At 37.9% G+C, this 13,916-nt stretch overlaps 1 protein-coding gene across 1 annotated transcript in view; it reads right to left on the reverse strand.

The window, feature by feature from the left end:
* Window positions 1-9,092: 9,092 nt before the first annotated feature.
* LOC103613021 (splicing regulatory glutamine/lysine-rich protein 1-like) overlaps window positions 9,093-13,916 on the reverse strand; it is an 81,498-nt gene continuing 76,674 nt past the window's right edge. Inside the window, exons 11-13 of the mRNA XM_008630748.2 lie at window positions 11,754-11,840; window positions 10,931-11,060; window positions 9,093-9,584 (exon numbers count right to left, since the gene is read on the reverse strand). Coding sequence (XP_008628970.1) covers window positions 9,474-9,584; window positions 10,931-11,060; window positions 11,754-11,840 — 328 coding nt within the window. The 3' untranslated portion in view covers window positions 9,093-9,473. The remainder of the gene's footprint in view (window positions 9,585-10,930; window positions 11,061-11,753; window positions 11,841-13,916) is intronic.

The following is a 13,916-nucleotide window of genomic DNA, read 5'->3' on the forward strand; positions in this document are numbered from 1 at the left end:
CATGTGCTCCGAGCTCCTTTGTTCTAAGCGCGGTCAAAAACCAAATGTAACGCAGACTCTTTAGCAGTGTCTGATTGGCCGGTCACCCCGGGTCTGCCCCCAGTCCTCCCCTTTCCCCTTCTCCTAATAAAAGATGGTCGAGGGGAGGCTCCGCCTCTCTCTCAGCTCAGCTACTTTCCTGTGAACATCTCTGGTTGTCTGTCTCATTTGAAAGCTTCTAACTGCAGGGAATTGAGCGAGCAGGGAGCTATATTTCTCCCTCTTTGCTTCTGCTGATGGTATTTGCTCTGCAGCTGATTCAGGTACCGATTTTAGAGCTACTAAAGTGCTAGATCGCCCGTGCTACCTCTCAAGGCTGCTCGAGGCTTTCTAAGGCATTGAAATACAAGCGCTAACTGGTATAAAGCTGAAAAGATACCTTCCACAACATACTCTCTGAGTATGTGGAGAGATCTCCTCGAAAGTGAAGACGTTCACGTTTAGTTACTTCCCTGGGGATTGAGAGAAATTAGGAGACTCTTTGCGCACCACCATCATTCATTGGTAAGTAACATTGCCTCTGAATCTATACTATTTCTTCGCTAGCTGTAACATAGGTACCTTTATTGTCGTGTGTTGCTGCCTGCCCCCAAGGTGCAGCACCGCCCCAGGACTGGCCAGACAGGTCCAGACTTGTTTCAACCATGTGCCTTGAATCCCCTTTGTTCTAAGCGCGGGTAAAACTTGAAAGTAGCGCGGACTCCCCCGAAACAGAGTCCGATTGGCTGGTTACCCCGGGTCCACCCCTTTTCCCTTCCCCCGAATAAAGGCAGCACAGCTGGCTCCGCCCCTCTTGCTCCTGCCTCCCTTCTGTGAACAGCCGCTCCCGTCTCTCTCTTAAAGGAACAGGATTAAGGCACAGAGTTTGAGCTGTATTTCTACCTCTTTGCTTCTGCTATTGACATTGGCTTTACAGCTATCACTTGCTGCGTTTCGGAGCCACTGAGTCGCTGGATTGCCCGTGCCGTCTCTCTAGGCAGCTCGGGGCTTTCTAAGGCACAGAACGGTGAGCTAGACGACTGAGCAAGCTGTGAGCATATCGTTTTTCTTCTACTAATAGTTCCTTTTGGTTTATTCTGTGTAGTAGGTAAGCCTGTTAAAGTCTCATATCTGTCTTTTCCTTGTGTCTATTCAATAAATATTCCATGTTGTAATAGACCTGATTGGTCATTATTAAGAACTTGGGAGCGAGAGTGGGTTTTGGGGTGCTGACCGCCTCAATAAAACGGCTGTCTACTGCCAGAAACCTGGGCAAAGGCAGGGACTTGTCTAAGCTCTCCCCTCTCATTCATAACATATGCTCATCACCCTATTTGGTGTCCCGCAATGCCCTTCTTTGCCACTCCAGATAAGGGGATGTGACTCTGACTCCCCTTTGATCACCACATTAATGGGGAATGAACTCTGATGAAACTGGACAAGCACAGCAGTGATGGAATCTGAACTGGCTTTAACATGTGACAACACCACACCATCTTTTATCTTTCCTGCCCTGAAAGACTGTTATGTCAGATGGAGCCCAAGGTCATGGATGAAATGAACTCAATGGACTTTTATAGAGATGGTCCACAGAGTAAGGGAACAATATCTGTGTGTATATCTATCAAAAGACAGGAAAGGTCATGGTGTGTTGGAAAGTGTGGGACCTGGCATGACATAAATAGTGTGGAATAAGGGGTGGATACAGTTCTGGTTTCAGGTGGGACAGGGTTAATTTTCTTCTCAGTAGCTGGTACAGCACTGTGTTTTGGATTCAGTATGAGAATAATGTTGATAACACACCGATGTTTTGGTTGTTACTAAGTAGTGCTTACCCTAAGACAAGGGCTTCTTCAGTGTCTCATGCTCTGCCAGTGAGGAGGTGCACAATAAACCATGAGGGAGCATAGCTAGGACAGCTGACCTGAACTGGCCAAAGGGATTTTCCATACCATGGAACATCATGTTCAGTATATAAACTGGGGGGAGTTGGCCATGAGCCACCAATCGGTGCTTGGAGACAGGCTGGGCATTGGTCAGCAGGTGGTGAGCAATTGTATTGTGCATGACTTGTTTCTCTTGGGTTTTATTCCTCTGTCTCCCTCTTATTGTAATTACATTTTAAAATTATTGTTGGTTTTGTTAGTATTATTGTTACATTTTACTTTTTTTTCCTCTTATTGAACTGTTTTTATCTCAGCCATGGGTTTTATCTTTTTCTGATTCTCCTCCCCATCCCAGCAGGGAGGGAGAAGTGGAAGTGAGCAAGTGGTTGCATGATACTTAGTTCCTGCCTGGTGTTAAACCACAACAGCTCAGAAGACTTATTAAATGAGTCTTAGTAAAATAATAGTAACTCCTTAATGTTGAACAAACTAGAGAAGTAGTTATGGAAAATGCTAGGTCTCCACTATAATACAGAAATCTGATGAAAGCAGATCCTTATACATTTGCTTTGAATGTCTAAATCCAGCAATTTGAACCAATGCTTTAAAATATTACTTTAAAATTAAAGGGTTTTTTTAGGCTTTAATTAAAAATAAAACAATGTAAGAATTATAGAGAGATCAACAACAGAAGAGAAGGAGAAGCATGGAGTCTTCCTAGGTCTGAAACTGAAGCAGCACAATTAAGGAAAGACTAATACTAATACTCGTGTCTGCCTGTTTTCTTAAAATACGTGGCCAAACAAGACAGGTATGCAAAAAAAAAATCCATTTTAAATGACTGACACTTTTTTAGTCAATTTTCAATCACCATCTCTAATGCTTTAGTGAGTAATTATTTAGCACTAGATAAATGGAAAAAAAATGTAATGCAAAAATAACTGTAAGCTGGAACTTTCCAGAAGATAATATATAAACAGCTAAACCTCATTTTTGCTGTCAGTGTCCTCCTGTATTAGGCTCAACAATCATAAAACTGCCATGACAATTTTTTTCCCCTCTTGGGTAGTAAGACTTCATGGTTTCAGAAAACATTGTGAAAACTGAAGTCCATAGAAAGCTTCTCAACTGTACTATTTCCTTAAGTAATACAGAATTGAAGTTAGAGCTGTGCCTCCTCAAACTAGGGGAAAAATAGCTGTCTCCACATATTGTCAGACAAGTTTATTTCGCTGTTTTATATTGAAGAGAGTACAGCAAAAAACCCGTTACTAACATGCTCAGATCCTGCAATGACTTACCTACAAATGAAGCATTCTTGAATTTGAAATAAAAATAAATACCTCATGAAGAGACATTTTTAGGAGTTTAAAATTAAACACAACTGAAAGCATATTTCTCTTATATTTAAAAAAATCCCTTTTATACAGTGCTTTTAGTTTTCAATATTATTTTAATTACACTTTTCAACATATAAAAATAAACCTAAGATACAGACTGAAAACTTTTTTCCTGTTTACGTAATAGCAAACAAAATTAAGTTTTAAATTCTCTTTAGGTAATAACACTATCTACAAATTTCAACTGTCCACACTCCATTCTCTGGTGAGAAAATGACATCCCTCTGAAGTGAGCCCCTACTGATTTACATTATTTTTACTATTTTCAAATACCAGCATTTGTTTCACTGAGTCAAATTCTCACTTTTAAAATTATGACAACACCAAAGGCCATAATCCACTGCTATAAAACTGAAAGTATCAAGTGGCAGATGGGACCCATAATATGCCGCAATTTGCAATACTTCATTGTTCAGAATTCATGTCTTTAAAAATATTTGGTTTACCATTATAATGCAATTTTCAAACTAATAACAAAAACTTCATTACAAACTAACATGACAGTGAAGCCGAGATTCTTCAGACCTAAAAGTAGAAGATACAGACATCACTATGTCATTACTGCTTGCAACAGTCCTACACATGAATGAAAAAAATAACTGGTCATAGTAATTAGGATAAGTACGCAGTATACAAGAATTTTTATCATACAAAGCAGCCTTTACTTACTATCTGTTCCTCAGACCAAAAGAAAAATCACAGAAATCCCTAAATCTTAAATCTATTACAAATATCAGTTCAAACTAAGGGCAACACAGATAAGCCACCATGTAACAAATAGATTTGCAGTTTCAAATTAATTTCAGATAATGCCTAAGATGTACCTGAGCTGGAGAACATTATCAAGAAATACAAGCATGCTTCAGACTGCAGTTTACCTTCTTAGCAGCAGAGTAAATGCACTTAAATGGTCAGCTCATTTCAGAGTCCAAGCTGTATGAAGGTTGCCACTGCTAGCCAGATAATTTAAAGATAGATACATCTGAACTATCTGAAATTGCAATCAAAGAAATTAGCAGGCAAATAATGAATAGGCATAACTCATGTCTCACCAGTTTCTCAGGCATTGTTCAGATGTTTCTAGTTTCCAACTTAGGTGCTTTTTTCCCCTCTTAGTTCTAATTCTGAAACCTGAAAACTAAGAGTTTTTGCACACCATACTACTAACAGTGTTTGCAAACAAAATTTCATCCTTCACATCTGGGTTTACCATTTACTTCAATGAATTTATCTAAGCCATAGCCACCTCTATTTTGAGCTTGGAATCCTGCTTCATCCACCAGCAGTTGTCTTATGCTACCTCCCTCTTAAAATCCAAAATAAAATCCTATCTGTTTTCCAGAAACACAATTGTGAAATAACTGTGGTCGCTAATGGAAGCTTCCACATAAATGATTTACATTGATCTTAGAAAAACAGCACCATGTCATCAGTTTTCTGAGCAATTACAAATCACATTTTCAAATAAAGGCTGATTCAAATGAAATTACATTTAAAACAATACAACTGTAATGAACTACACTGTTCTCAAAACCTCCACTCAATTTCATCTAATTTATAAAGTACAAAAGCAAATACTCTGACATGGCAAGGCAGCATGCAAACGTATTAACGATGAAGGCAATGAACTTTCAGTGGAAGAGGTACAGGTTTAATGGATGATGCACACAATCCTGGCAGAGCAAGCAGGAACTTCACTAATGTGCTATGCTACTGGTTTAAAAATTAGCTACCTTCTGTAGAGACAGGCATTTTACAGAGTAATAGCTCTCTACTGGTGGCTTTTTAGGAAGAGGGGAACCAAAAATCACCTAATATGAATAGATATAACAACTACTTCACAGATCTGCATAGTATTTACAAAGCAAAATCAGAAAATATAGAATTTTTAAGAAAATATGACCTGGCCTGGGGAGGGAATTTATGTGCTTGGCAGATTTGCTTTTGTTTGTTTACCTTTTTAATAAAAAAAACCCAAAACTTTTTGTAAGGGAATGATTAATTCACATATGATATAACAATGTGCTGCATATTGACTTACACATGATGCATTAGCTAGTTAGGCTTCCATCCTTAACTATTAATTTTCAAAGGCATGTTTCTTTGCTAACTGTACACAATCCTTTGCATATTCTGTAACTGCTATATAATAGAGTTATGCCATTTCAGGATAACACTCCGGAAATCAAATTAATCTCAGCTGAAATGTGATACACTGCACGAATTCTAATTTCTCCCAAAGGAGAAATTTAGCTTTTCAAAGATATTACTTTCATTTGTATCCCCATTTCAAATCAAAGAAGCTGCCTGAATGTAGTGGGTTTGCATGGCCAAGATTTGGTAGCGTGGGGGTGACAGGGGTGGTTTCTGTGAGAAGCTGCTAGAAGCTTTCTTCATGTCCAGCAGAGCCAATCCCTAGTAGCTCCAAAGACAGACATGATGCCGGCCAAGGCCGGGCCAATTAGAAATGGTGGTAACACCTCTGTGATAACATATTTAAGAAGAAGAAAAAAACCAAAACATTGTGACGCAGTTGTAATTGCAGCCAGAGAAGAGTAGGGTGAGAATATGTGAAAGGAACAACTCTGCAGACACGGAGGTCAGTAGAGAGGGATGGGGAGGAGGTGCTCCAGGCACAAGAGCTGAGATTCCTCTGCAACCCATGCTGAAGACCATGGTGAAGCAGGCTGTTCCCCTGCAGCTCATGGAGATCCATGGGGATGCCTAGATCCACCTGCAGACTGTAGAGGCCCACACTGGAGCAGGTGGATGCCTGGAAGGAGGCTGTGACCCCATAGGAGGCCTGTGGAGAGAGGAGCCCATGTCTGAGCAGCCTGTTCTTGAAGGACTGCACCCTGTGGAAAAGTGACCAACATTGCAGCAGTTTGGGGAGGACTGTTGCCCGTGGAATGGACTCATGTTGCAGCAGTTCGCAGAGATCTGTTGCTTGTGAGACGGACTCATGTTGGAGAAGTTCATGGAGAACTGTCTCCCATGGGAAGGACCCCACGCTGGAGCAGGGGAAGGACTTCTCTCCCTGAGCAGTGGAAGAAACAATGTGTGATGAACTGACCATAACCCCCTGTGCCAGTTTGGCCAAACTTAGAAATATATCCTCTGAGAGAAGGCAGGTTACAACCACCAGATTCGGGAAAAATTGAATTTTCCTTGAAGGAAAGTGAAAGAGGTAAAACCTATTTATTTAATAAACACACAGGAAAAGAATAATAATGCTAAATAATAAAACCTCTCGCTGTGGAAAGAAAAACCTGGGAAAATTTCAGAGTCCTTCCGTAGTCTCTCTCTCCCCCTCCTTGGAGCTGGGACGGGGTGGTGGGCCCCCCTCCAGGGCCAAGGCCTTGGTGGAAATTCCTCCTGATGTATTCTGATGTTGAAACCGTCCAGCAGAGAAAAAGGGAAAAAAACCCAAAGTCCTAGGAAAACAAAAGTTCAACTCTCCGGAGGAAAAGGAGCTGAAAAAACTGGCCAAAAGATGGCTGGAAAGCAAGCAGGCTGCTTCCCCACCCTCGCTCTGCAGAAGCAGACAGGTTTTTATCTCTGTGTCCTTGGAACATGAAAACAAACTGCTTTGAAAAAGTACACTTTTGTCTCTCCCCTCTCAGGCTCAGTTTAAAGGCATAGAAAGGCATGTATACTAATTTCTGGGCATAGTGCAGCGATAGGGAATACAACATCAAGTCACCCCAAGACACTCCCATTCCCTGTCTCCCTGTACCACTGTGGTAGGAGGTAGAGCTGGGAAGGAGGAAGGGGTGGGGAGAAGGTGTTTTTAAGGTCTTATTTTACTTCTCATTATCCTGCTCTGATTTCGTTAGAAATAAATTCAATTATCTCTAATTTGAGCCTGTTTTGCCTATGATGGTATTTGATGAGTGATCTCTCCTGGTACTTATCTCAACCCATGAACCCTTCATTAAATTTTCTCTCCCCAGTCCAGCTGTGGAGGGGAGGGATAGAGAGGCTTTGGTGGGTGCCTGGCATTCAGCCAGCATCAGATCAACTGAAAGTATGTAAAAGCAAAAACTTCCCTCTAAAATACTTAATTTTATTAGTGAAATGGTACCAAGGACAACAAATATACAAAGAATTTCTTCGCTCTATGCTACTTACACATCATAAATAAGACAGTTGTTGTAAGACAGTCCTTCACAGTCTTTCTCTAAGCATACAGATTTGTCATCCTTTCATCAAAATAAGCTGCTTACCAATCAACAGCATGTGGCTTAAACATCACAAAAATGAGTGTCTATACTTTACATGGTAAAGCATTTTCTAGTCTTAAGTGTACACAGCCAAGAACATAAAATCCTATTAAAAAAAGTGATTAAGCATCTTACAATCAAATTGGGTTATTTTACATTCCCTGTAATATGCTTTTCTTTTTTGTTTTTGTTTTTGTGGTAAGAATTTCTTATGCTAAGGAAAATAAAACCAAATTGAAAGCAAATAGTTAATATGGTATTATTTTTTTTTTAGTTGAAGGAAATAACTTCCCATGAAGTAAGGCAATTAAGTAATTTGATTGTATTAAGTTGTTTTAAAAATAATCTACTTGATTTTAGGTATAAATTTCAAAGGTATGACTTAAGAAATCTTACAATGATGAAACTGATTAAATTAGTTCAGAGAGCACAAGCCATGTTTTAGCTTGACAAAAATATTTGGTTTGTCATTCTCTTCTTACATGCTTTTTCTTTAAAGAATGAAAAAAGAATCTCTACTATATCACTCCTCTGTAAATTAGAACTTTTTTCCGAAATTATTTATCCCTTCAGCTTTGCGTACGATTCCTTTTATATCACCCAACAGGTATCAGAGATGATGATGGAGAGGTAACAATTAAGGCCATCCAAATGTAGATTAAATGTCTAAAGGGCTGTCTTTGATGCAGGTGATCAGAAAATGCTTTGTATTCAGCTACTGCTTTTGTACAGTGGTGGTACCCGAAATGCATCTTTGCTTTCACCTATAAATCTCTTCTAGTAATAAAAAAAGTAAAAATGGAGTTTTAGTATTTTAACAAGTGAATCAAAAAATCATTCTGAGAAATAACTTGCATTCTTGTCTACAGTATTGTGGTGACAAATAGCAATAGAGATAATGTAAGATTTAGATGAAAATAAGTAATAGCACATAAACATTTCTGGAAAATACCGCATTAAGAAGGCACAAAAGCTTCTGCTCGTGCTCCCATAGTTTTTTAAACAAATAAGAAAAAACATTTTCATAATGGCACCTGTACTATTTGCAGCTGAACAGACACACTGCAGTACGGCTCTAAACAAAGCTGTAAGTTATAATAATATCATATAAATGTGCTCACTTCTGGAAGGACAAAAATAAACAAAAAATCAAAACAACCCCAAAATAACCCCGTAAGCTAACCTATTATCTATAACATAGCAATGTTCCTTTTTGGAACAGAAAAGTATCATGCATTGTTCAAGGACTTTAAAAGAAATAATTATTTTAAGCATAACAGTAAGAAATTGTTTTAAATAAAACCCAAGAATCTCAAGCAGTAAGAAAATGAAAAACAAACTAGTCAGTGGGCATTTAACATAAGAACCATAAAACTGTGTTTATGTTTAAAAATAATTTTCATTTATAACAGAAGACAGTGTGTACATTTATGCACCATTTTGAAGCACATCAAACAGTACACATTGAAGGTTTTGTGGATTTTTAACCCAAAAAGTAAACCAATACAAAATTCATGAACAAGCAGAATTTTAAACAATCTTCGATGCATATATTCAGCTTTTTTGGATAGTACAGGTTTACATCTTTCAGTTTCTATTTATTTGTAACAGATAATGGCAAAACTTAACATAAATCATTTCACAAGTAAGTACAACCATCATGGAGATACATGGATTATCAGACATGAATAGTTCTGATGGCATCTGCCTTTTCAGGGTATAACTACTTGTCCGTGCTCTCTTGCTTTACAGCAAGAAATTGACAAAGCTGTCACTAGAATTGGAAGAGCTACTAGTACTATCACCATGTTCAGGTTGATTACTTTGATATTTTCTTCCTTGTTCAGGGAAATAAGAAGCTTGAGATTTCATCACTTAGTTGAGTCAGAGGTCCATTCTTTGCTTTAAACCTCTTCCATTTTAATTGAGAGGTTTTTGTCATTTGGTCAACAGTTCCCATTCTGTTGTAGTTTGACTTCACCAATCCTTTCTGTATCTCTATTGCCTACTTCCTTGTCAGTTTCTGAATTCTGAGCCTCTTCAGTGTGATCTTTGTCCTACCAAAGATAAAATTATTTTTTAAAAAAAATTCTCTTAGCATTACAAGATATGACTTCCAACCAATTACTGGTATTTTGATTGCCTCAAGTTTTACATGCCTTGTTTCAGCAATTATCAGAATAGAGGTTTTTAAAGTATTTTTTTAAATTGGCTGAAGTTAAGCACTCATAATAACCTGTCACCCAAGAAATCATTGCCATAAAGTGATCTGTCTTTATGATCAATATTCAGGTAATACAGAACAAGCAGCATCATGGCACCTATGAGAAAAAGCTCCAGAAATTAGGATTTCAACATATTTTAAAAGTAAAACAGAATTGCAATTATTCTTTTATATTTTTTGTCAGGTAATTGATAAATTTTAAGAGAGTTGTTGGGTAAGACAATTACTTAAGCATGTGGACAGAGTCACCTAAATCAGCTGTTTTATAACAGTTGAATAATTCTGAGTACCACAAACTACTCTTTAGAAGCATGCTGGGTTTTAAATTCTAAGATTAAACATTTGAATATGTTTCTTTTCTTAACTACACCACCTTCTATTTTGCAAGGGAAAAATCCCATACTACTCTGTCCTCAAATCTTCAGCTTTATTCCTGCAGAGTCAAATATGCAGTCCAGGACCAAAGCAACCAGGGAGAGGCTGAACTGCAGTTTATTAAAAATCTTTTCAGATCGAAAGCCTGTGCTGGTTTTGGCTGGGATAGAGCTAATTTTCTTCATAGGAATTAAAAGATGGGGGAAGGAGGAGGAGGGGGGGACATTCTGAGCAATGGTGTTTGTCTTCCCAAGTAACCGCTATGCATGATGGGTCCCTGCTCTCCTGGAGATGGCTGAATGCCTGCCTGCCCATGGGAAGTGGTGAATGAATTCCTTGTTTTGCTTTGCTTGTGTGTGCACCATTTGCTTTCCCTATTAAACTGTCTTTATCTCAACCCACGAGTTTTGTCCCTTTTAGTCTTCTGATTTTCTCCCTCATCCCATCGGGGAGGAGTGGGTGAGAGAGCAGCTGTGTGGTGCTTAGTTGTTGGCCAGGGTTAAACCATGACACAGGCAAACTAACCCTGAACCCTGCTGCTTAGTTATATTATCTCCTTTATACCTGCCCATACAGATAGGCAGCCAGCCAATTCCTAACATATGGCACAGAACATAAAAGAGAGAGAAACCAAAACAAAGTGTTTCAGTAACCTATTCACACAAGCTCCATCAAGTGGCAATACTTTGATAAAGAAAACAGGGGGAAAAGAAGGGTGATGAAAAGAAAGATAAAGAAGGGAGGAAATTCCAATAATTGTTCCACTTGCAGCTCTCCACTCTATCACCTGGTCACACAGCTTACCTTCAAAGTAGTGGTGCTTTTGTCAGATTTCTCCTTTCCCTCTTTTTCTTTACTAATTTTTTTCTTGGAGTATTCCTTTTCTTTTCTTTCATTATTTGTGTCTTTTTCTCTTTTTTTTTCTTTCTTGTTTCTGTTTAAGAAAATTTTTACTCAACTCAGAATTTGATCCCACAGCAACAAATGTACTACCAATGCATACTCTGTACTGTACAGTAAATCATACAATAACTATGAATGTTGGTATCCTGGTTTGCTTTCTTTCAGAAAGGTTCAGCCACTTTCAAAATAACAAAAATGCCTTCACAAAGACAAGGGAAGAGAGCTAAAGAATGCATGTCTTCAGTATATGTGGTATTTGCAAAGAGAAAATCAAATTAATCTGTATCTAATGAAGGGCTTTTATTGATTTGAAGCAAATTTGCATCGCTAACAGATTTAAAACTCCCCAGTTGAAAGCACACCAAAGATCAAATCCATAAAGGGCTTTTTGGTCTGTTTTAACTTAGAACTGAATCATACTGACCAATTGAAATTATCTGAGATAACTAATGAAAGGGCAGTAAATCAATGAAAATACTTCCCAAATTGTTTCCAATATATGCATCTGCATCCACCTTTGAGTGTTCCGTTTTCTGAAAAATAGACCTTTTCCTTAGAAATGAAAATTACTAAAGAGCTGCTTCCAAACCAAAATACCAAAACCCAGAAGAAACACAAAGTGAGTTAGCTCCTTTCATAACACTGATCTCTATATCATGTTTCAATTTAACAAAAATACTATAACTTTACCGCTCATTAACTTTTATGTTTACAGCAAACTAACCTTCTCGGAGAAGGAGTTCGTGAAGACTTTTTTTTTGTTGTTTTAGGAGACTTGGAGAGACTTCTACTCTTCCTTTTACGCCTTTCTCTGGAGGACCAAGAAATTCAAGATCACCAAAGAAGAAAAATAATAAACTCAGCAACTGGATAAAACCAGAAAGCTCTTAAAATGATCTGACACAACTAAGTAAATATCCCTGAATTTAACATTATCTATGACCAATAATATATGAACCATACAAACAAACAAACAAAAAAAAAATCATGTTTCAGTTTGATGTGAGAGAATGGAAGTGAGAAGTAGGAAAAAAGTTGTGCCCTTCCTTTCAGATTTTAGTTTTATGCTTATCCTCACATGCTTGTACTTATATGTGATAACAATGGAAACACACTGAATTCACTAATCCTGTACTAAGTTTCTTCAGTCAGTAAAATAGAGTTGAATGAAAAGCCACATTAAGACAAAAGGCATAAACTTGTGCTCAAGTTACAAACTTCGAAAATTCACATTGCAAGCTTAAGATCACTGGAATTCCAGTTCAGCATGACTGAAATTTAATTCCTGAATACATAAACTAGCATTTGTATTGGTTTAGTAGCAAGCAGTGCAAAATTAATCTCAAGCTGTTGTCAAAATCAAAAAGAAAAAGTTAATATCTATTGTTTTCCTAGCAGTCCATGCTCAGCAAACCTATGTATCATTCTACAACACACTGAAGAGCTCTTAGTATTTTACAAAACAGCTGTTTTATACAGATGTATGAAATTTGATGAAGTTGCTGTTATGGAGTCTGATCTCGAATAGAACAGAACATTAAATAACTGGTTGCAAACATACCAAGGCACATGATAAAGTAAAAATTGATCAACTAAAAGCTTCATTCAACATAAACATATAACCTATCTATCAAAGATGACTCTTTCCTATCACCTCTTCATAGGGCAGGAAAAGCAGACAGGAAGAACCATCAAAGACAACAGGGAAGTTAAAAACTAATTGTCAGGGCATTTTAAGATACAACACAAAAGTTACACTTCTGTGTACCAGCTTTTGCAATTCACACTGATTTTCTTTAATATTTAGGAAGGCCAAGAAAACAACAGTTACTAGATAAATTACAAAAGCATATATCAAGATATACCTAGTATCACTATTTGGATTCATACTCTTGACAGTATCTAGCTTGATCTCCTGATGCTGCACAGGACAAAAGTTCATAACTATTTTGTTCAGCAAGCTCTTAAGTTTGGTTAAATTTTTGGTAAACAAAAATATAAAGTGGCCTCAAAATAATGGAAAGAACCCCCACAATCATTGATCAGCTGTTCACTGGTTAACATGCACCTCATTTTGAACATCCTCACATTTATCATCAGATAATGGAAATTGGAAATTAATATATTGTTCTGACAGTGCTCCCACTTGGTCTACATTGAGTACATCCCCTTTATTTTGTTTTCCTGCATACATATCTGTGAGCAACCAAGTAAGTGCCCTAGTAATTGTGTTCCAACTATAAGCTGTTTATTCATGAAATCTAATTTTCAGTTTCTGCTTTTCATATTTCAAGTTGAAGAACTACAGCTGTGTCTGACACCATTCCTACCTCTATGTTACATTTGTCTATAAAAAGATTTTTGTGTGGCTGTTTTTATTTACACTTGAAGAACACCGATACAGCAAAATTTAAGGAAAAAGTTTGAAAACTTTGATACTGATTTTGTGACTCTAAATCATACACAGAACTAACATTCTTGTCTCAAAGGGAAAATTCCACAGGGTCATGACTGGAGCCAACTTCCTGTTGATTTAAATAAAGTTCACTAGAAATCACTCCAAGATTTGCCTTAGACCAACATCAGGTCTAGCAGTGCTAGAATTTTTTGAATTCTGAGACAGAAGCTTTGAGGCAGAGACATTTCACAACACCTGTCTCAAACTAGCAGTACTTGGAAGAATGGTGGTAGTGTGGACTAACTCCCCCTCCACTCTCATGAGTGTTGAGGAATACATTCTGTGCAGGTAGCTCAGTGTGCAGCTGCAGTGTGAGCTGCAGATTAAACTCTGGGTGGTGGGAAATAGCAGGACCCCTAGGAAGAAGCTGTGAACTGGCACTGACCTTTTGCACAACAAAGGGCACAGGGACCTGTAGCACCAGCCAGG

Source organism: Corvus brachyrhynchos, unplaced genomic scaffold (assembly GCF_000691975.1).
Source record: "Corvus brachyrhynchos isolate BGI_N302 unplaced genomic scaffold, ASM69197v1 scaffold123, whole genome shotgun sequence".
Lineage (NCBI taxonomy): Eukaryota > Metazoa > Chordata > Aves > Passeriformes > Corvidae > Corvus > Corvus brachyrhynchos.